This window comes from Antechinus flavipes, chromosome 5 (assembly GCF_016432865.1).
Source record: "Antechinus flavipes isolate AdamAnt ecotype Samford, QLD, Australia chromosome 5, AdamAnt_v2, whole genome shotgun sequence".
NCBI lineage: Eukaryota > Metazoa > Chordata > Mammalia > Dasyuromorphia > Dasyuridae > Antechinus > Antechinus flavipes.
This window is the reverse complement of record NC_067402.1, coordinates 234,524,211-234,547,210: the sequence shown is the minus strand read 5'-3', so window position 1 is coordinate 234,547,210 and position 23,000 is coordinate 234,524,211. Positions and strand designations below refer to the sequence as shown.

At 33.0% G+C, this 23,000-nt stretch overlaps 1 protein-coding gene across 4 annotated transcripts in view; it reads left to right on the top strand.

The window, feature by feature from the left end:
• Window positions 1-23,000, top strand: part of TMTC1 (transmembrane O-mannosyltransferase targeting cadherins 1) — a 261,821-nt gene that overhangs the window by 145,120 nt on the left and 93,701 nt on the right. For all 4 annotated transcript variants that reach the window (XM_051961108.1, XM_051961109.1, XM_051961111.1 and 1 more), the window contains 2 exons: window positions 2,887-3,008; window positions 7,203-7,370. In XM_051961108.1, the coding sequence (XP_051817068.1) occupies window positions 2,887-3,008; window positions 7,203-7,370 (290 nt within the window). The remainder of the gene's footprint in view (window positions 1-2,886; window positions 3,009-7,202; window positions 7,371-23,000) is intronic.

The window sequence follows — 23,000 nt, the reverse complement described above, 5'->3', positions numbered from 1 at the left end:
ATTTTGGCACATACAGGTCCCTTTCCCTTTTTTAGTATTTCTTTGGGGTATAAGCCCAATAGAAACACTGCTGGATCAAAGGGTATGCACAGTTTGATAACTTTTTGGGCATAATTCCAGATTGGGGAGCAGGTTTCTTAGAGAGCTTCTGGGAGCAGCCTTCATTTTAGTTCAGTGCAATGATCACTTTGAATATAGCCAGCTGTTAAACTCCAAATCCTTTATTGTCTCTTCCAAAATAGCCCAGTTATCTTTCTTTGAGGCCTATCTCTCTCCTTGGTTCCAAGAGCTCTTGCTGTTAGTCCTTTGTCTCTTCCAGCTTCAGCCTCCAGCTCCCTCTGAATCCAAAGCCTCCAGCCAGCACAAAGGTAGAAGTTGCAATGAATCTGTCTTTTCTCCTCCTTTAGTGGCTTGTCCTTCTGACTTGGGAATCTCCTGGACTTGTGAATTTCCCAACTGAATCCTGACTTGTGAATCTCCCAGAGTCCCTAGTGGGCATGTCTTTTTGTATTCTCTTTTAGAGGTGTGAACTCTTAAAGATGTGGAATGTGTGAACTCTCTTAAAAGTGTGAACTAAGTAACATAAGCATTATCTCTATCAATCTTGTTTCAAGTTCTGGCCCATAACACCCATATGTTGATAGAATTCAATAGAAATATATGTATCATGTAGCCATTTTAGAATGTTAACATGTTATTATCAAGTAGTCTCATGTTAGAATCCTAGTGATAACTCAGTGGAGATGTTATTGGCCAGAACTTGAAACAAGGTATTATGTGGAATTGAGGAGACAATGTTTAAATCTAGTTTAGCATTGGTTTAATCATACAACAAATAATGATTGGTGTGTACTCAGTGAACAGCATATAAGCAAGAAGCTCTCAGGGCCAGAGAGCACTCTGGGAAATACAGAAGTCCACAAGCCCACTCTTGGAGGCAGAGTCAGATTCATTCTATCTTCCACCTTTGTGCTGGCTGGAGGCTGAAGAAAGCAGAGGCAAAGGACAAGCTGCAAGCAGAGCTCTTGGAACCAAGCAGAAAGATAGGCCTCTAACAAAGCTAACCTTGGACCTGGAAGGAGAAAATAAATGTTTGGATTTTATCAGCTGACTGTATTTGGAGTGATTATTACTCTGAACCAAAACTAAGGCTGCCTCCAGAAAACCTCCCCAAGAAACCTGCTTACAGAGAACCATTATATTTTAAAGAAGAGTCTCATGTTTTTATATTTTGATTCTTATTATTGTACTTCAAAGTTTTTACTCTATTTTGGTCTTTTTATTAGGAATTCTTGCAAGTTCTGTTTCATTAAAGATACATTTCTTTAATATTTACAATAAGGTGTTTTTTTGTTGTTGTTGTTATAAACCTATATTTTTTTCCTTCTAGATTATTGTATTCTAAACTCTTTACTCTTTTGTTGTGGTGGCTGCTAAATTTTTTATGATTCTAGTTGAGGATTTGCTGTATGTGAATAACTTCTTTCTGACTTCTTGAAATATTTTTTCTTTGACTTGGGAACTCTGGATTTTGGCTATAATGTTATAGTGCATTTTCATTTTGTGAAAATCTTTCAAGAGGTAGCTTGTGGATCCTTTCAATTTCTAGTTTTCCCTTTGATTCTAAGAAACCCAGTCGGTTTTTTGATCATTTCTTTAAATGTGGAACTTAGGTTCTCTCTGTCTCTTTTTTATCTCTCTTAATCTTTGTATCTGTCTCTGTCTTTTGCTTAGATTCAGCAACAATAAAAATAATTGTTTGAAGAGATCTGATAATCCAGAGTAAGAGAACTGTAGGCTTATCTATGATCTGGGATTTCTGCAGGCTTCAGATAGGGCTATAAAAGTTGGAACTGTGATTCTTCTATACCACCTTTCTTTTCCTAGTGTCAGATCACACAATTAGTGTTCACTTTTGGAATTGTTCCTTTTAGTTCAGACCCGAATCCTCTCCTCAGACCATTTGGATCTGTGACCCTAAAAGAGTTAGTGATCAATAGAGTTGCTATTTGACACTTATTCCTGAAGCTGTACAAGGTCAGAGTTCCTTAATACGTGTATGGAACCCTAGTGAAAAGAGTGTGGATGTATCCTGAATTGAGTGAGAAAAAAATTTAAGAGCATACAATAATTGTGTGAGCTTCCATGTAAATCAAGAAAAAAGAATGTTATATAAACCTTGACCCAGATCAGGAATTGGTAGAATTCATACTAGGAGAATGGTGATCAGACTTTGTCCTATAACATGTGTCTTTAGGGAATACTGAAAACTTGTAAAGTTTGAGCTTCAGATGTCCCTGAGAATAACATAAGAGTTATACTTTCAGCTTTGATCCTCAAGATGATTTTTTTTCTTGAATTTCCCTGACTAGGCCTCAATCTAGTATATTTTCTAGATCTTTGGGAGAAAATGTAAGAAAGAGTAAAACTGTTCATTTGCCTGCTATTGTCTTATCTTGCATGTGTTTATAATAATATTTTTAAGTATAATATCATTGAATGCTTCAGAAGAAGTACTAAAATGGGCAATACTAGCTATAAATGAAGGCCAGAAAGTAGAATCAAGACGAACCAAACTCATGCTATGCCTTCTTCTTAATTTTACCTAGGGCAGCCTTCAAGGAAGTAGTTTAAATTATGTTTATACAATATAAATATTATACAATTTTATTTGATAAATAAAATTCAGAAATAATTTCTGAATGTTATAATGTTCAGTAGGATTTTCTGCTAAAGCGCCTTTCATTTTTCTCACATAGATAAAAAAAATTTCTGTTAATCTAATTTGTTCATTCTGTTAGCAAGAATTTTAAAATGAGTTGATGGCTTAATGCTCAATGAAATTGAATTTCTAATAAATTGATTTTTTGTTCTTGTGTGTTGCAGAATCTGAAGCAGAATGAAGTTTTAGTTGGTTTGCTTTTCCTGGTTTTCCCATTCCTCCCAGCCAGCAACCTCTTCTTCAATGTGGGTTTTGTGGTGGCAGAAAGAGTTCTGTATATGCCTAGGTAATTATTGCTTTCCTTTTTCTTATACCCTGTCTTCCATAACTCAAATTTTTATTTCCAGAAAGATAGCCCTTTGAATGCCAGTTATATCCAAGATTTTGTGTTATATTGGCCTTTATCGCATAACCCTGTAGGCTAATTTTCAGGATCATTTAAAATACAAATTGTGTTAATTTTATACCTTATTTAAAGATGTGCTTAAAACCTTAACATCAAAATCTAAACCAGATTGGGAAGCTACATGGTCCAGTGGATAAAATGCTAGACCCAAAGTGAAGAAGACCTGAATTCAAATCCAGCCTCAATCACATACTAGTTGTATGACTCTGGGCAAGTCATAACTTCTGTTTACCTCAATTTCCTCAATTGTAAAATAAAAAAAACAATAGTGTCAATATTCCATGATTTTTGTGAGATAAATATTGGCTAAGCGCTTTGCATAATGCCAGCATATAGTAGATATTAGTAAATGCTTGTTTCCTTTCTTCCTTAAGCATTGTGTGAAGTATATCCAAGGTTCTAAGCCAGAACGATATTTAGGTACCACAATAATCTTTTCTGGATCTCCTTGAACAAAATTAGAATAGGCAGAAATCTGATTTACATATATAGTTTAAAAACCCTAATAATAATTAAACTATTATTTCTGATCATTATTTTCTATTTTCTTATTGGAAAGAATTTTGTCTTGAGAAATAATCAAATGTGATTTAAAAATTGCAAACACTGTTCAGATTTGTTTGGTTATATCTTTCTAGTTGGCTTTCAGGATATTTTAATTCTGCAGTAGCCTATCATAGGTTTTTGAAATGAAACATTCTTTTGTTTTTCAAATCTCCATGCCTAAAGCATTGGAGTATTGGGTCCTAGTATTTAATCTTCCCATTGTATGACACTGGGCAAGTCAAAAAAACTACTCTGGGCCTCTATTTTCTTTCTTTCTTTCTTTTTTTTATTTTAATTTTAAACAGGGTAGAAATATATGTTAAATCTAATATATGTGTACATATTTATACAATTATCTTACTATATAAGAAAAATCAAATCAAACATGAAAAAAATTGAGAAAGAAAATAAAATGCAAGCAAACAACAAACAAAAAGAATGAAAATGCTATTTTGGTTCACACTCAATTTCCACAGTCCTCTCTCTGGGAGTAGATGGCTCTCTCTTCATCACAAGATCATTGAAACTGGTCTGAATCATCTCATTATTGAAGAGAGCCATGTCCATCAGAACTGATCATCACATAATCTTATTGCCATGAATAGTGATCTCCCCGTGCTGCTCATTTCACTTAGCATCAATTCATGTAAGTCTCTCTAGGCCTCTCTGAAATCATCTTGCTGAACAATAATATTCCATAACATTCATATATCATAACTTATTCAGCCATTCTCCAACTGATGGGCATCCACTTAGTTTCCAGTTTCTTGCCACTACAAAAAAGGGACACCACAAATATTTTTGCACATGGGTTCCCTTACCTCCTTTAAGATCTCTTTGAGATATAAGCCCAGCAGAAACACTGTTAGATCAAGGGGTATGCAGAATTTGATAACTCTTTGGGCATAATTCCAAACTGCTCTCCAGAATAATTGGATCCACTTACAATTCCAATAACAATGCATTGGTGTCCCCGTTTTCCCACATCCCCTCCAACATTCGTCATTATCTTTTCCTGTCATATTGGTCAATCTGGAAGTGTGTAGTGGTATCTCAGAGTGTCTTAATTTGCATTTCTCTGATCAGTTTAGAACCCCTTTTCATATGACTAGAAATGATTTCTTCATCTGTAAATTGTTCATATCCTTTGACCATTTATCAATTAGAAAATTGATTGAATGCTTAATTTGAGTCAAATCTCTATATATTTTAGAAATGAGGCTTGACTCTCTTTTTATCCCTGGGCAATACAGTACTCCCCACTTCTGCTGCCATGGTACTTTCCTGATCAAGTTATTTTCCTAATGTTTGCCAACCTCTGTGCCTCCTTAAGTCACACTACATTGGAAAAATGATTCACTGGGACTTCTTTTTGTTTTTTTTCTAATCAGAATTGCATGTCCTGCATTCTTTAGATCCTAATTGAGGAAATGTGGGGGATAAGATAAAAACTTTTTCACCACTATCTTTCCTCTACCACCCTTCCAATTCTTTAAGACTCTAAGGAAAAGAGTAGGTGCTGATCTGTATGAATGCAGGTAATTTTTCACGTAGAATTCATTACCTAGTGAAATCATGGGTCTATACTTATTATAGTAAGTATAGAAATGGATAATTTCAACCAATTAATCAAATACTCAGAAGTAAGAAATAAATTGTCTTTTTAGTGAAATAGCCAGGATGCCAGTGCCACTGGATTAAAGGTTGGGCATTAAAGAATGAAGTGTAAGAAAACTGGAATGATAGGAAGAGGCTAGCTTTTGAAGGTCTTTGAATGCCACACAAGTTTTTGTATTTGCTCCTGGAGACAAAAGAAAACCATTTGAATTTATGGCAAAGACCCGGCACGATTGAACCTGCATTTTAGGAAAAACATTTTAATGAGTGAATAAAGGATACCTTGAAGTGGAGAGAAACTTGAAGCAGACTCACCAGGAGGCTAGTGTAATAATCCAAGTGTGAGATGATGAGGGCCTGCACTAGAGTGGTGACTTTGTCAAAGGAGAGACGGGAGCATGTTTGAGAAATGCATAGGTGAAATAGATAGGTCTTGGTAATGTCTTGAAAATGGAGGTGTAGGTGATAAGAAATAGTGAGACTCTAGAGATGACTACTAGTTTGCATAAGCCTGAAGGATTGGAATAATAATGTTGTCTTCTGTAAAAGTGGGGGAAGAATTTATTGTACTATTTGAAAATTTATTCAGTAAACATTTTAAATTACCTATGAAATAGTTCAATAAATATTTTAAATATCCTTTAAAATTTTTTTCCAATAACAAGGATTTTTCTTTCTTCCTCCCAGCTCTTCATGAAAATTAATAGATGCTCTTGTAACAAATATGCATAGCCACACACTTAAAAATTCCACTTCGGCCTTGTCCAAAAAAAAGTCTTATTCTGAATTTTGAACCTAATACCTTTTTGTCTGGAAATAGACAATCTTCTTCATCTCTAGTTCTCTGGAATCAGGGTCAGTCATTGCCCTGAGAAATCTTAAGTCTTTCAAAACTTTTATACAGTCCTTCTTCATATCCTTTTTTTTTTTTTTAAACAGTGTTGTTATTAAGAATCAATTATTTTCATGGTTTTACTTGATTCTTTGCTTCAGTTACTATGTTTCTTCCCAGGTTTCATTGATGTTATTATTTTCATCATTTCTTTTAGCAGTAATCTATTATATTCATGCAGCATAATTTGTTGGGTCATTCTCAATTGGTAGTCATTCTTTTAGTTTCCAATTCTTTGTCACCATGAAGAAGAGTTAAGATTCAAGGAAGCCACAGTAGAAGCTTCCTATTCACTTAATGTAATAAAAAATTCCAGCGTATGAAGAGTCAGTATCCTTCAGATTTTGGGAATATCTTGACTCTGTAGAAATCATTACACTTTATCCTGCTGACTAGAAAGGTGGGGAGAAGTATATCTATTGTATTTTGATTGGGCCTACTTTCTCTGTTATTACTAAGTAAAGCTTCTTTTGTTAAGTATTAATTCATTCTACCAGTATCTTATTTACATCTTGAATATTAAGCCTTAGAGATTGTATGATAGTGTTTTATCATGTACCAGGCACTAGGGATATAAAGAAAGGCAAAGTAATGCCATAAAAAATGAAGAGGGGGTGGTTTCAGAAAAAAAATGAGAAAATTTGTTTGAATTGACACAGAGTGAAAAAAGCAGAATTCAGAGAACAATGAATACTCATTAATATTTATAATGTAAGAAAAAAGATATTGAAAGATTTAAGAATTCAGATCAATAATCAACTGAGATTTTAGAGGATCAGTAAAGAAGAATGCTACCTACCTTCTTCTGACAGTAGGGTGATAAACTGATATGCAGAATGAGACACACACATTGTTGGACGTGTCCAATGTGAGAGCTTACTTTGCTTTATTGAGCTTTCCTGTTATAAGATTTATTTTGTCTTCCAGGAGGGTAGTCAGGAGAAAAAATTAATGCTTGATAATTTAAAAAAATAATCATGATTTATAGAATTCAGTATTTCTTTTTCCTCTATTTTCAGTATGGGCTATTGCATCCTTTTTGTCCATGGGTTAAACAAGCTCTATTCATGGTTAAATCGATGTGGGGCTACCACCTTGATGATGTCAACATTGTTGCTTCTGCTGCTTTTCTCCTGCAAAACTGTGAAACAGAATGAAATTTGGTTGTCAAGAGAATCTCTCTTCAGGTATGATTAGTTATGAAAAATGTGTTAGTTGTCTTCTTGTTTATACACACATACACGCACACACATAGACATACATTTATCAATGTATATAGATGTAAATCTATTATAGATATAAATATATCATATGTATATAAATGGCATAATAATCTGAGTCTAGTAATATTTAATTAATAAGAAAGGTCATTCTTGAATCCTGAATGAATTAACAAAATCAGATATGAAAAGAATTGTCAGCATAATTCTAAAAAGAAATTAAAGAAAATTAAAGAAAAATAAGGCTTGGAAGTGCTTTAAATTTTATGACTTTATATTTGGAAATACCCTTTAATGCTCTGTTGGCATATAATATTAATTATAAACTGAGTAACATTGATAAACCTAATTTCATTGCTCATTTCAGCACTATATAAAAGTGGTCATAAAGGAAGAAAAAAATGAAGTAAATTTTCTGTTGAATATTAAAGGCTTTTAAAATGTTCTCTAGACTAGTTCATTTTGAAGATAAAATTTGAGCGAATCCTCAGAAGTAGGACAGAAGAGATATCTTGGTGCTGAAGGAGTAACTGTGGCATAAAAGGCAGGGTATCAGATACTCAGTGATAATCTCAATCTTTGGAAACAACTTTCCAAAAGGAATCATCTTGAGGTTCAGAAGAACTAAGGGAAGGGTACAGACTCTGGTTCTGAAAATGTCCAACTGATACATGGGAGATCTACCTTTTGGGTTCTTTTGTTTTTTGTTTAAATATATGAAAAGAGGACAAATGATTTAAATTTGAACCTAACATTCTAATATTGTACTTTACATTTGCTAGTTTTTTACTTTTAAGTACTTTACTTAAGGCATCCAATGAAGAACTTACTGACCCACTACAACAGGCTACAATAGGCATATATCACAAAGTTTTGATACTGATTAAAATGTTTTTTTCTAACATTATATCAAATTGAAGTAGATTCCAGTTCTATTAAAAAGTACAAGAAAGAAATGATTCAGGAGCTTTGGATGCACAGTTTATTTTCCCAGTTACTGTCAGGTGCTAATTTAAATAAGTTTTGAAAAAATAACTCTAATAACTGTTGAAAAAGAGGTAACTTCTCTTTTGTGCTCAGTGAAGTGATTTAGGCGATTGATGTGATAAAAAAAAATTAATTAACCAAAAGTCAGCTTGAAGATGAGAAATATAGTTAAAGTGAGTCCCAGTGGACATGTAGTTCTACATTAATCTTATCCAATGTCAAGGTTCTTTCAGCTTCACAATAAACCCCAACCAGAACTTGCCCTCTGTTTGTAGAACTTAGAGTTACCTCCATTACACAAAGGTATTTGAAGAAGATTTTTGTGGAACAGAGCTAAGGTAGTAATCAAAGGGAAATCTTTAAGTCTGACATTTTAATGTATGTTTTTTTCAGCTTGTGGTAGAGAGAGAATATGTAAAATTGAGTATATTTTCCTTTCAGTTTCAAGCAAGTCATCAAGGAAAGCTTGCTGGTAGGAAAATTATCCTAAGAAATTATAGATGAATGAACTTTGGCAAGATTTTCCATAAAATGATTATTCAAAAATTGGAGGAAGGAATTGGGAAAATATAATGGAAAAATAAAAAGGAAATGATTTAAAAACAACAGTGGGAAAAGCAATGTATTTGGGGGAATTAGTTATCACTTGACCTGATGGAATTTTTTTAAAGTTATTTCCTCTTTTGATTATTGAACCTTATATTGATCTTATCAAGATCTAGGAGTCACTCACCTATTCCTCCTTTGAACATAAATTGCAATAAGTATCACTGATATCTGCATCCTAAACCAAAAGCTTCAAATAGAATTTAAAAACTAACAGACTTCTATGCAAAATTGCATTTGAAAACTAAACATAATCAATACCAAGATTTTGTTTGATAAGAAAATTTACCTGCATAAAAATAAGGAGTAAGCTGTTAAATAATGTGAGATTTGTTGTTGTTCACCATGGACCATAATATGCCAGACCCTTTGATCTTCTACCATCTCTCAAAGTCTGTCCAAGTGTTGTTTCCATGACACTATCTATCCATCTCATCCTCTGCTGTTCCCTTTTACTTTTGCCTTCTATCCTTTCCAGTGAGTCACATTTTCTCATTATATGGCCAAAGTATTTAAGCTTCAACTTCAATATTTATCTTCCAGTGAAAAGCCCGAATTAATTAATTTAAGTATTGACTGTATTTGATCTTGTTTTCCTGCTGAGAAATCAAGACTCTCAAAAGTCTTCTCCAGTATCATAATTTGAAAACATTGATTCTGTGATGTATTCCTTTTAACCATTAAGGTACCATTTATCAATAATTGATAAGGTGACATGTGTAGCTTTTTGGATATCTATCTCCTTAGTTTTTCTTCTTGACCACCTCTTCTTGCTCAGTATTCACAATCTGTAACCCATAAAACCTATCTACTCCTGAATTTTCATGCAGAAGGGAAGCCTTCTACTCTTATGCTTCTGATTTAGTCTTAAGATTGCTTTTCAGAGAACTAGTTTTATAAATTATTAGGGATATTATAAGATCATAAAATTTACAAGTGTAAAGGACCTTAGATTCTAATCTAATACATTTGTATTCATATGAAGAAAGTGAAATGCAGAAAAATTAATTTCACATATAGGATCACACAGACTAATGAATATTAGCATCTATTTCTATACTACTCAAAGGAGATAAGACTATTTGATGAGTTCATGTTGAAGGATTACAAACTCACATTCAGAAAATGAAGGAACTTTAGGAATATGTCATCCTGGACCCCTATTTTACAGAGAAGAAAAAAAAGGCTTAGAAAAGGAAAATTATTTGTCTGGGTTCACATAACTGGTTAACATAAGAGCCTTCATTTGAACCTACTTTCTCGTGTTCCAGTTCTGAACCCTTATATAGTTATAAGGTAGTGGAATTTGGAACCAGTCTCACATTTTTGATTCTTAATTCAAAAACCCTTTTTTACACATGTTGGCTTTTTTTTTTTTAAATTTTACTCATTAAAGCTAGATTTAGCTCTCAAAATATGGTAGAAGCTAAAGAAGTACCTTGTGTATCATGTAATACACAGTTATTGTTCATTCTTCATTTTGAAGAGGACATTATATGGTGACAGCTTGACTTGCTTATGAATTGTACTTAAATGATGCAGTTATAACCTCTCTCTTCCTGAATCATCAAAGTTCAGTGATAATACAAAAGTCAGGATGACTGGCAATGGCCTGGAATGCAGTGGATGACCTTGGCATCTTCAATGTGTGACCAAACTTTAAGCTCTCTACAGCACTTACTTCAACCTTCTTCATGTCCTTTGGAATAAATTGTTCTTATATTCCCATTTCACTAGTTGAATCCTTGGGGTAGATACACTCCTGTGTTATTGAGTTTGAGGCTATGACTTGGTTTATCCCATCTGATGAGAAGATTTACTGAAATGTGGCCATTATATATGTTCCAGCTTCTCATAGTCACAGGAAATGACACATTTAATAGAGATCACCATGATTTATAGTCTTTGATGAAGATAAATATTATTCTTATTATGCATGGAAAAAACAATACAGAATCTTATTGAAGACTGCTATGTAGACTTGGCTTTTTAGAAAACCAAACCTAAACTGGTTTGCTAAGACCAAATTTTATTTCTCCCTATTAAACATAGAAATTGCTGAATATATCACTTAGAAAACACAATGGTGAACTGTGCTTTCAACTGAGACTACAACTAGTGACCAGGACACTGATTTCTATTCTGATTCAGCTAATTCAGATCTCTACTCCAGGAGTGTTATGTTCAGGTAGTATTTGGATGAATTGTGCTTGCTTCTAACTTTGAAGTACATGTTACCAAGTCCCTCACAAGGAAGAACCCTGGTACTTGGAAGGAATTTACTATTTAATTCACATACTTAATGTAGGAAGAAAGGAAGGATTTATTAATTCTTACCCATATGCCATGTATTATGTTAAGTGCTTTATAAGTATTATCTCATTTGATCCTCATAATACCTTCGTATAGATGCTAATATTATTCCCATTTTACTGAGGAACTGAGGCCAACAAAAATTGTGACTTGCCTTAGGTCACACAGAGAGTAAGTGGTGTATCCATTGGGATATCTAGTTGCTTAAATTATCTTGAATAGATTTTATTCCATGAATTGTATTTTCTATTTTTACCTCATAAGTATTTATTAAATGAATATATCTTCCAGTTCTAGTTGTGGTAAGTTTTTTTCTTCTTGAAACTCTCTTTGGAGAAAAAAGCACAAATATTGCTCTTTCTACTTTTAAAGTATTTATTTGTTGATATCAGGCAGATGTGATTTTAAAGTTGTTGTCTTCATATTCAAGAAGGACCAAAGTAACAGTACTATGAATAGATCAATGTAATGTCTAATTGTGGCTGATTAGACCAATACAAGCTCAGAAGACTCTACCACAGGTTGAGCACAAATAATCCATATGAACACTTGGAGTAGAGATAGCTCTAAATTTACCCATCTCATATTTATTTTGGAGCTACTGCAGTTCTGCTTTCCAGAATAAAACACAGCACTTTCTTTGATGTGAGCATTTCATGCTGGGTGGTCTTGTGCCAGCGTCTTACATGTCTAACAATTAGTTCCAAAATTTTTTGGAGAGACCTTAAGAGTGTTCTTATATTACTTCTTTTGACTTCTCTGTGAGTGCTTTTACATAAATGTACATTTGGCATTTGAACAATGTGGCCAACCCATTGGAGTTGTATTCTCTGAAGTAGAGTTTGAATGCTAGGCAGTTCAGTTCAAGAAAGGTTCTCAGTGTCTTGTACCTTATCTTGCCAGTTGATATTCAGAATATTTTTAATACAATTCAAATGGAAGACATTCAGCTTTCTGTCGAAGCATACAACAATGAGGTCAACACAAAGGCTCTGAGGACTATTAGTATGATAGGCAACCTAATAGTTCTCTCCCATTTCTCTTTTCCTTCAGATCTTCCCAAACTCTGAGCTAACTCTGGCAGTGTATGTGTCATTCTCATTATTTCTCTGGATCTACCTGGAAAATATACTACCAAATATCCATAGTATTCAAATTTTCTCCATTTGCTGTAACTAATGGTTCCATATATGGATAGTGTGCTGGCTGGTAGAGAACCTGTGGTTTCTTAGTGTTAATTATCAGGCCAAAGTTGGCACAAGTAGCAGAAAATCAAACCATACACTGGCCTCAAAGACTGCATTAAATGCACAATGATTTGTGAATCAAAAGTCACATACTAATTCTCCTTTTGCTTTAGTCATGACTTGCAGCCTTTTCAATTTAAGTAATCAAATCAAAATAATTAAATTCAAATTAAGTTAAAACATCATGCTAAAAACCTGCTTCACTTCATGGGTGAATGGGAAAGTGTAAGAGAATTGCCAATTATCCAGAACCCTTGTAAGCCTTATTTTAATAAGGAAGTTCATCTTTTCATCACCTAGATCAAAGTTGTAAAACTTAGGCTTGTAGCCCATAAAACTCTCCTTAATTTGTGATTTTCTAAGTAGATTGCAGTGAACACTCCAGAATTAATTGTTTAATTTTTAGGTTTCTTTCACCTGGTCCTTAAATATAAATACAGTAATTCTGATATTTGATCTTTTCAAATACTTGGTCCTTGGACTATTCTCCCAATCCCTATCAGCACAGACAGGTAGGTCTCTGAAAGGCAATAATTATATCTCTCCTCAGAATCAAGGATTGAAGGGTTGGATGTCTCTTTCTAATGCTGTATAAGTCATAAGCAGCCCCTACCAGAGTGCTCCCTCCTTTGAATATCAGTCAAAATCAATTATGCATTCAAATCTATTAGATTTGTAGCTTTTCAAAGGCAGAAATTGTCTTTTACCTTTCTTTATATCTTCAGAGCTTAGCATGCTACCTGACATAGAATAGGAACTTAACAAATGCTTCTCAATTTCTTCTTTACTGATTTAATTAGATTTTAGAAATAGATGTTTATTGTAGTGGTCTTATTTGATACAAGGTATCCTTTTCCCATCTTACTTCCCACAATGCACCAATGATACATAGGTCATAGAACATTGTTCTGGGCTGGATCTGATTCAGAACAGTTCCATGGTAGGTGTTTGATAGAATAAGGTACTTTTAGCTCATCCAATAATTATCAAAGGGAGATTTAGTTGACCCCAGCAGGAAAAGGATATTTAGCATATAGGATACATGGAGTTAATTCATCTGTATAAAGCTCCCATGCCTTGGTTTGGTCAACCAGCAAAGCACCAGAGAAAACCTGGAGCTCTCAGTTGTTTTGTATTCAATCAACCAGGAAATGATGTCATTATTCTGAGCTTTTAGTATCCTGGGGTAATTAAGTATTAAGATGGTTTTAATATTTATTAAAGGAAAAACTAGCCTTATGAGATCAGGGAATTAGGATATAACCCAGAACTCTGACTCCAAATCCATAATTCTTTCCATTCTACTACAATCCTTTGTTTACCTACTTTAGAATAGAAACTTTTAGAGACCAATGATAATTTCTAGTATAGTTCAGTTGAATGAACATTTGAGTCAGAAGGTCTACTTTCCCAATCTGGCTCTTGTACTTATTGTTTGTATTATCTTGATAATACAATTTACCCTTTTTCAATTAAAGTTTCTTATATGTCAATTAGATAGTGTAGAGTTATATTATAATGTGTATCCCAGTAGATTTAGTAAGTATCAAATTAGAAAATTTATACTGTCTTCAAATATCTTCAAATATACATAAGTAAAGAGAGATTTTTTTTTTAAGAAAAAAATGCTAAATGAATAATTCTGAGCCTATATGTACAGTCAAACATTTACAGAGATTTGTTTCCATTTAGAAAAAGATTTGAATGTAAAAAATCCTCTACCTTTTTCCTTCTATCCTCTTTCCTATTTTTGATTTGACTTTGCAATTCCCACTCAATATATTGTTATATTTTATGGGTCATGTGAACAAATCCCAAGCTGGCAAAATGGCTTTCTTTCAAACTTGGCATCCTAAAGAACTGTGAATCTTAAAAAAGAAAAAGGAATGAAAACTCAAGAGAAAAAGATACAATATACATAGATATGGGTTCTAACAAGGAAATGAAAACAGTCGAATGAGATAAGGAAAAGGAAGTCAATAGAAAAAAAGAGGTACACAGTATATGTATCAATTTTTTGGTTTAGAAAGGAGATTGTAGTTATAGACTATCCTTATGTTTAATTTTTTGTTTCTTTAAGATCTTTTAAAATTATACTTTCAGACTCAAATGTAGTTACTTAATCACAGCTCTGTAAAAGAGAATCTTCTTCCTAAAGTAGATATGAAAGAAAGAAAAGGTGTGCTTCATATTAAAATCCCTACTTAAAGAAATTTATATCTTGCAATTATTTTCTGTGAATTCCAATTTATTTTGTGTCATCATAATTTTATCTGTTATAGGGTATCCTCTGCTTACTAAATATCCTAAATTGAGAAAGTCAGCTCAATTTAATGATTAGAAATACATTATATTGTAGCTAGCAATAAAAATAAGTTTAGAAAAATAAAAATTAAATATCTTTTGCTGGCAACACTGTAAATTTTTTTTATAAAGGGTCTTTGAAAAAAAGATCAAATAGTAATTTCAAACTAAGTAATTGTTATATCAAAGGAAAAAAATCATAGAAAAATTAGGAAATTAAACCAGAGAAAATGACAAAAGATAACATGCCAAAACTTTTCTCTCTAGGGCAAACATTATATCTCTAATTGTGCTCCATTTAATTGATAAATAAATTTAGGTTCTAGATTTTTTTAAAGGGGAAGAAAAATTATTAAAGTAAAGCCTTTTTTTTTAATAAAAAAAAAGGCAAACCAAATTGAATTAAAAATGAGAATTTGTTGTAACAAGTGAAAATTAAATAAAGGAAATTATTAGAAACTATTTCCCCCAAACATATGCTTTTTTATTATAAATTTTTATTTATTATAGCTTTTTATTTACAAAACATATGCATGGGTAATTTTTCAATACTTACTCTTGCAAAAAAACTTCTGTTTCAAAATTTTTCCTCCTTCCCCCTACCCACTCCCATGGATAGCAGGTATTCCAATACACGTTAAAAGATATGTTAAATTCAACATATATATATACATATCCATCAATTATCTTGCCCCACAAGAAAAATAGGATCTAAGAAGAAAAAAAAAACCTGAGAAGGAAAACAAAAATACCAGCAAATAACAACAGAAAGAGTGAAAATGCTATGTTGTGGTTCACACTCAATTCCCCCAGTCCTCTCCCTGGATATAGGTGGCTCTCTTCATTGCTGAACAATTGGAAATGGTCTTAATCAATTCATTGGTTTTTTTTTTTTGTTTTGTTTTGTTTTTTTGTTTTTTGCTGATTCCAAGTTTTTATAGGGTTGCAAGGGTAAATGCAAATAATTCGCAATTATTAAGCAGTAGGGCCAGGATATGAATCTAGATTCCCTGACTCCAAATCCAGATTTCTTTGCACTGTACCACATTAGCTCAGTCATCAGACTAATTATTAATCCAATTACAGTATCCTAAACTGATACATACACATCTAGGGCAACTCTAGGCATAATGTTATATACATAATCTACACCATGGATTTGATGGTCATACCCATCAGTTGTGGGATAGTTTTCTTTACCTTCTATTGACCAGGAAATGGTGCTGTTGACATATTTGAGTCTCAAATTTTCAAAGGTTCTTTATCCTGCACACATATAAATGACTGTTTTTGTTTGTTCTCATTCTTTTTTTTTTTTTTTTTTTTTGCCTAAGGTACTTTATTTTATTTTATTTTATAATAACTTTTTATTGACAGAACCCATGCCAGGGTAATTTTTTACAACATTATCCCTTGCACTCACTTCTGTTCCAATTTTTCCCCTCTCTACCTCCACCCCCTTCCCTAGATGGCAAGCAGTCCTATATATGTTAAATATGTCGCAGTATATCCTAGATACAATATATGTGTGCAGAACTGAACAGTTCTCTTGTTGCACATGGAAGATTGGATTCCAAAGGTAGAACTAACCTGGGAAGAAAAACAAAAATGCAAACAGTTTACATTCATTTCCCAGTGTTCTTTCTTTGGGTGTAGCTGCTTCTGTCCATCATTGATCAAATGAAACTGAATTAGGTCTCTTTGTCAAAGAAATCCACTTCCATCAGAATACATCTTCATACAGTATCGTTGTTGAAGTATATAATGATCTCCTGGTTCTGCTCATTTCACTTGGCATCAGTCCATGTAAGTCTCGCCAGTCCTCTCTGTATTCATCCTGCTGGTCATTTCTTACAGAACAATAATATTCCATAACATTCATATACCACAATTTACCCAGCCATTCTCCAATTGATGGGCATCCATACAATTTCCAGTTTCTAGCCACTACAAACAGGGCTGCCACAAACATTTTGGCACATACAGGTCCCTTTCTCTTCTTTAGTATTTCTTAGGGATATAAGCCCTGAAGTAACACTGCTGGATCAAAGGTTATGCACAATTTAATAACTTTTTGGGCATAATTCCAGATTGTTCTCCAGAGAATCAATTCATTGTTGAAGAGAGCCATGTCCATCAGAACTGACCATCGTATAGTCTTGTTGTTGCCATGTATGATGATCTCCTGGTTCTGCTCATTTCACTTAGCATCAGTTCGTGTAAGTCTCTCCAAACTGCTCTTAATCATCCTGTTGGTCATTTCTTACAGAACAATATTATTCCATAACATACATATACCATAATTTATTCAGCCATTCTCCAATTATTCAATCATTCAGTTTCCAGTTTCTAGCCATCACGAAAAGGGCTGCCACAAACATCTTTGCACGTGTAGGTCCCTTTCCCTCCTTTAAAATTTCTTTGATAACTCTTGTTCTTGAGGAGCTTAATATTCTGATGGGAAAAGACAATACATAAAAGGGAGCTGAAAAAGGAGAGGGACATAAAAATGAGATGAGGCTCAGAGCAAGAGCATTGTAGAGAAATTCTGAGAGGCCTAAGTCTTAAGTTGTGCAGCCTGGAGAGAAATGAAGACATAATTAATTTGATTCTCTTGCTTAAAGTGGAATTTTTGGGAAGTATCAGCCAATCAGTTAGCAAGACCATAGGGGTGGAGCAAGACCATAGGACTCCAATATATGAAGGTCAAGTGTGGAGTGAACTTCCAGGGTAAAGATCTTTCTACAAGACATTGTAGAGAAACTCCAAGAGAGTTAGAGGGAGTGCACTCTGGAGAAAAATGAAGACCTTTTCAAAAGAATAATTTACCTATATTTATTTATATCTGAATATTTATAAATATATAAAACACTTGTGTTTTATATATTTATAAATATTAAATAATTGAAAAATCATGTATTAATATGTTTATGTTTATAACAAAATAAAATCCATGTAGTTATATTCATAAATGCAGGAAAAACCTTAGACAAGATGCAGCATAGGAACTAAATGAATCTTCTTCACATGGGAAATTATGTCTGTCTAAAACAGAGTCAATGTTATATACAATGAAGAAAGGGGAGAGGTCTTTCTAATAAGATCAAGGATAAAGCAAGTATGTCATTTATTACCACTATTATGTTATGTAGTTCTAGAAATGCTAGCTAAAGTGAGAGGGAAAGAAAAAAAATTGAAATAATAAAAAAGGAAACAAAGCTATTACTTTTTACATATGAGATAACAATCTCTCTAGAGAATCCAAAAGAATCCATTAAAAATATATTGAAACAATTAAGAATGTTAGCACAGTTGCAAATCCATGAGTCATCAGCATATTTTTATGTTATCCCCAAAATACTGCAAGAAATGATAGAAATAGAAATTCATCACTGTAACTATAGAATACATATAATACTTAGGAAGTAAGCATGAAGACACCATGAAGACACCCTCAGGAACTATAGAAATTCAACTACAAGACATTTTTTACAGAAATAAAGATAAATTAATTAATTAAATTGGAGAAATTTTGATTACTTATTGGTGGGTCAACCATGGTAAAAATGATGATATTTATAAGTTACTTTACCTATCAAAAATACCATCAGATTACCGTTTAAATTGCCAAGTTTAATAACCAGGATTAAATTACCGTGTATTTTGTAGCTCTATGAAAAATGATGAAATTAATCCCGAGGAAGAAAAAATAAAAATTTTCAAAATAAAAATAATGAAAAGAATAGAAAAAGACCTAGATCTCAAACTATAAATTTAAAAAATCAGAATCATCAGAATTAGTTGGTACTGTTTGAAAAATAGCTTAATCAGTAAATCTGAATCAAATGAACATTGAAGAATAATATTTGATGAATAATGCTGGGAAAATGGAAGGGAGTCTGGAAAAAGGTAGAAAAAAATCACATTTTATATTTTATACCAAGGTAAGATTCAAGGGGATATAGGGAATGAAGTAGTCCTACCAAATTCCTTTTATGACACAGACATAGTACTGATACTTAAACCAGGTAGGCTGAAAATAGAGAAAGAAAATTATAGACCAATCTCCCTAATGAATATTGATGCTAAAATCTTAAATAAGATATTAGCAAAAGGATTACAGAAAATTATTCCCAGGATAATACACCATGATTAAGTAGGATTTATACCAGGAATGCAGGACTGGTTCAATATTAGGAAAACTTTCAGCATAATTGGCCATTTTAATAACCACATTAACAAAAACTATATGATCATCTCAATAAATGCAGAAAAAGCATTTGATAAAATCCAACATCCATTCCTAATAAAAAACACTTGCGAGTATAGGAATAAATGAACTTTTCCTTAAAACAATCAGTAGCATCTATTTAAAACCATCAGTAAGCATCATATGTAATGGGGATAAACTGCAACCATTCCCAATAAGATCAGGAGTGAAATAAGGTTGCCCACTATCACCACCCACTATTCAATATTGTATTAGAAATGCTAGTTTTGGCAATAAGAGTCGAGAAAGAGATTAAAGGATTTAGAGTAGGTAATGAGGAAACCAAATTATCATTCTTTGCAGATGAGATGATGGTATACTTAGAGAACCCCAGAGATTCTACTAAAAAAGCCATTAGAAATAATCCACAACTTTAGCAAAGTTGCAGGATGCAAAATAAACCCACATAAGTCATCAACATTCTTATATATCACTAACAAAACCCGACAGAGTTACAAAGAGAAATTCCATTTAAAGTAACTACTTATTATATAAAATATTTAGGAATTTATCTGCCAAGGGAAAATCAGAAACTTTATGAGCAAAACTACAAAACACTTTCCACACAAATTAAGTCTGATCTAACCAATTGGAAAAATATTAAATGCTCTTGGATAGGGTGAGCAAATATAATAAAGATGACAATAATACCTAATCTATTTTTTTAGCGCTATACCAATCCGAATCCCAAAAACTATTTAATGAACTAGAAAAAATTACAGCAAAGTTCATATGGAAAAACAAAAGGTCAAGAATTTCAAGGAAATTAATGAAAAAAAAAATCAAATGAAGCTGGCCTAGCTGTACCTGATCTAAAATTATATTATAAAGCAGTGGTTACCAAAACCATTTGGTATTGGCTAAGAAATAGACTAGTCGATCAGTGGAATAGGTTAGGTTCAAAGGACAAAACAGTCAATAACTTTAATAATCTAGTGTTTGACAAATCCAAAGACCCCAGGTATTGAGATAAGATCTCACTGTTTGAGAAAAATTGCTGGGAAAAATGGAAACTAATATGGCAGAAACTAGGCATTGACCCACACTTAACACCACACACCAAGATAAGGTCAAAATGGGTTCATGACCTAGGCATAAAGAATGAAATAATAAATAAATAGAGGAACATAGGATAGACCTGTGGAAGAGGTCTTATGACCAAAGAAGATCTAGAGATCGTTATTGATAACAAAATAGAAAATTTTGATTATATTAAATTGAAAAGTTTTTGTACAAACAAAACAAATGCAGACAAGATTAGAAAGGAAACAATAAATTGGGAAAACATTTTTACAATCAAAGTTACTGATAAAGCCCTCATTTCCAAAATATATAGAGAATTGACTCTAATTTATAAGAAATCAAGCCATTCTCCAATTGATAAATGGTCAAAGGATATGAACAGACAATTCTCAGATGAAGAAATTGAAACTATATCTAGCCACATGAAAAGATGCTCCAAGTCATTATTAATCAGAGAAATGCAAATTAAGACAACTCTGAGATACCATTACATACCTGTCAGATTGGCTAGAATGACAGGAAAAGATAATGTGCAATGATGGAGGAGATGTGGGAAAACAGGGACACTGATACATTGTTGGCAGATTGTGAATACATCCAGCCATTCTGCAGAGTAATTTGGAACTATGCTCAAAAAATTTTCAAACTACTGTTTGAGGATGTATTCTGATGGAAGTGGATCTCTTCAATAAAGAGAGCTAATTCAGTTTCAGTTGATCAAAGATGGGCAGAAGCAGCTACACTCAAAGAAAGAACACTGGGAGATGAATATAAACTGCTTGCATTTTTGTTTTTCTTCCCGGATTATTTATACCTTCTGAATTCAATTCTCCCTGTGCAACAAGAAAACTGTTCGGTTCTGCACACATATATTGTATCCAGGATATAATGTAACCTATTCAATATGTAAAGGATTGCTTGCCATCTGGGGGAGGCGGTGGAGGGAGGGAGGGGAAAAATCGGAACAGAAGTGAATGCAAGGGATAATGTTGTAAAAAATTACCCTGGCATGAGTTCTATCAATAAAAAGTTATTTTAAAAAATTATCAAACTGTGCATACCCTTTGATCCAGTAGTGTTATTACTGGGCTTATATCCCAAAGCGATTTTAAAGAAGGGAAAAAACCTGTATGTGCAAGAATATTTGTGGCAGCCCTCTTTGTAGTGGCCAGAAACTGGAAACTGAGTGGATGCTCATCAATTTGACAAATGGCTGAATAAATTGTGGTATATGAATATTATGGAATATTATTGTTCTGTAAGAAATGACCAACAGGATGATTTCAGAAAGGCCTGGAGAGATTTACATGAACTGATGCTGAGTGAAATGAGCAGGACCAGGAGATCATTATATACTTCTACAGCAATATTATATGAGGATCAATTCTAATGGACGTGGCCTTCTTCAACAATGAGATGAACCAAATCAGTTCCCAGTAGAATAGAGCAGTAATGAATTGAACCCAGCTACACCCAGTGAAAGAACTCTGGGAGATGAATATGAAGCACTATATAGAATTCCCAATCCGTCTATTTTTGTCTGCCTGCATTTTTTATTTCCTTCACAGGCTAATTGTACACTATTTCAAAGTCTGATTCTTTTTGTACAGCAAAATAACTGTTTAGACATGTATACTTATATTGTATTTAATTTATACTTTAACATATTTAACACTTTAACATGTTTACATTTGGATAATATATATACATATATGTACAGTACGGGTTAGGTCCCTGAAGAGCCTTGGGATCAGCCAGAGTCAGGATAAATTAAAGTCCTTGGTCTTTAGGGGGAGAAGTGAAGGAAACAGGCAAGCAAAATCCTGAATTCTGGAGTCTGGAGTCACCAACCTCTCTCCTCCTCATCCTGCCGCCAAAACATTCTGGACTCTCTTATCCTGCCTTCTAATCCTTGCCTACAATTATGTTAACACCAAACATTCAGCAAGCACCAATGGTGAGAAGAATCATTATCCAAATATATGCTAATAGAATCATTATCTCACATTGAATAGGTAATTAGCCTTAAGTGCTTGGTTGTCTGATTCAAGCATACCTTTTTGGAGTTTCAATCCTCAACATATGTACAAAATATTTATATACATATTACAAAACCTTAACAGATTACTTATTTTTAATAAAGAACTCGAAGCAGAAGGGGTATGTTTCAAAGCTGGATGAAGAAATCATGGTATGTAAATGTATTGTATCAGAAGAAAAAACAAAAAGGGATAATATCAAAGAAACCTGGAATAACTTACGTGAATTAGTATAGAATTAAGTACAGAATGGTTGGATCATTTCACACCTCCACCAACAGTGTATGAGTGTCCCAATTTTCTCCCATCCTCTCCAACATTTTTCATTTTCCTTTTCTGTCATGTTAGCCAACCTGATAGGTGTGAAATGGTAGCTAGGAGTTATTTTAATTTGTACTTTTCTAAACAATAGTGACTTGGAGTATTTTGATAGTTTTGATTTATCTGAAATCTGAAAATTGCCTGTTCATTTTCTTTAACCATTTATCAACAAGGTAATATGAATTCATTATGTTTCTAAAGTAAATTCCACACTGAAGGACTTTTTGTCTCTTCTCCATATTCATTTCTAGTATATAAAAAAGTTTTTCGATCTACTTGCAGAAAGATGTTATTTTATAAATATTTCTATTGGTATGTATGTATGTGTAAATATTTCTATTAGTATGTATACCTGAAAGCATATGACTGTTTTCATAGGCATATGAACAGGGTTTTTTTAATAACCTTAATTAGATCAAAGTAGCAACATTCTGAATATAAGTGCATTAAATTTCAGAATAAAAACAGACTAAGCAAACTGTTCTTA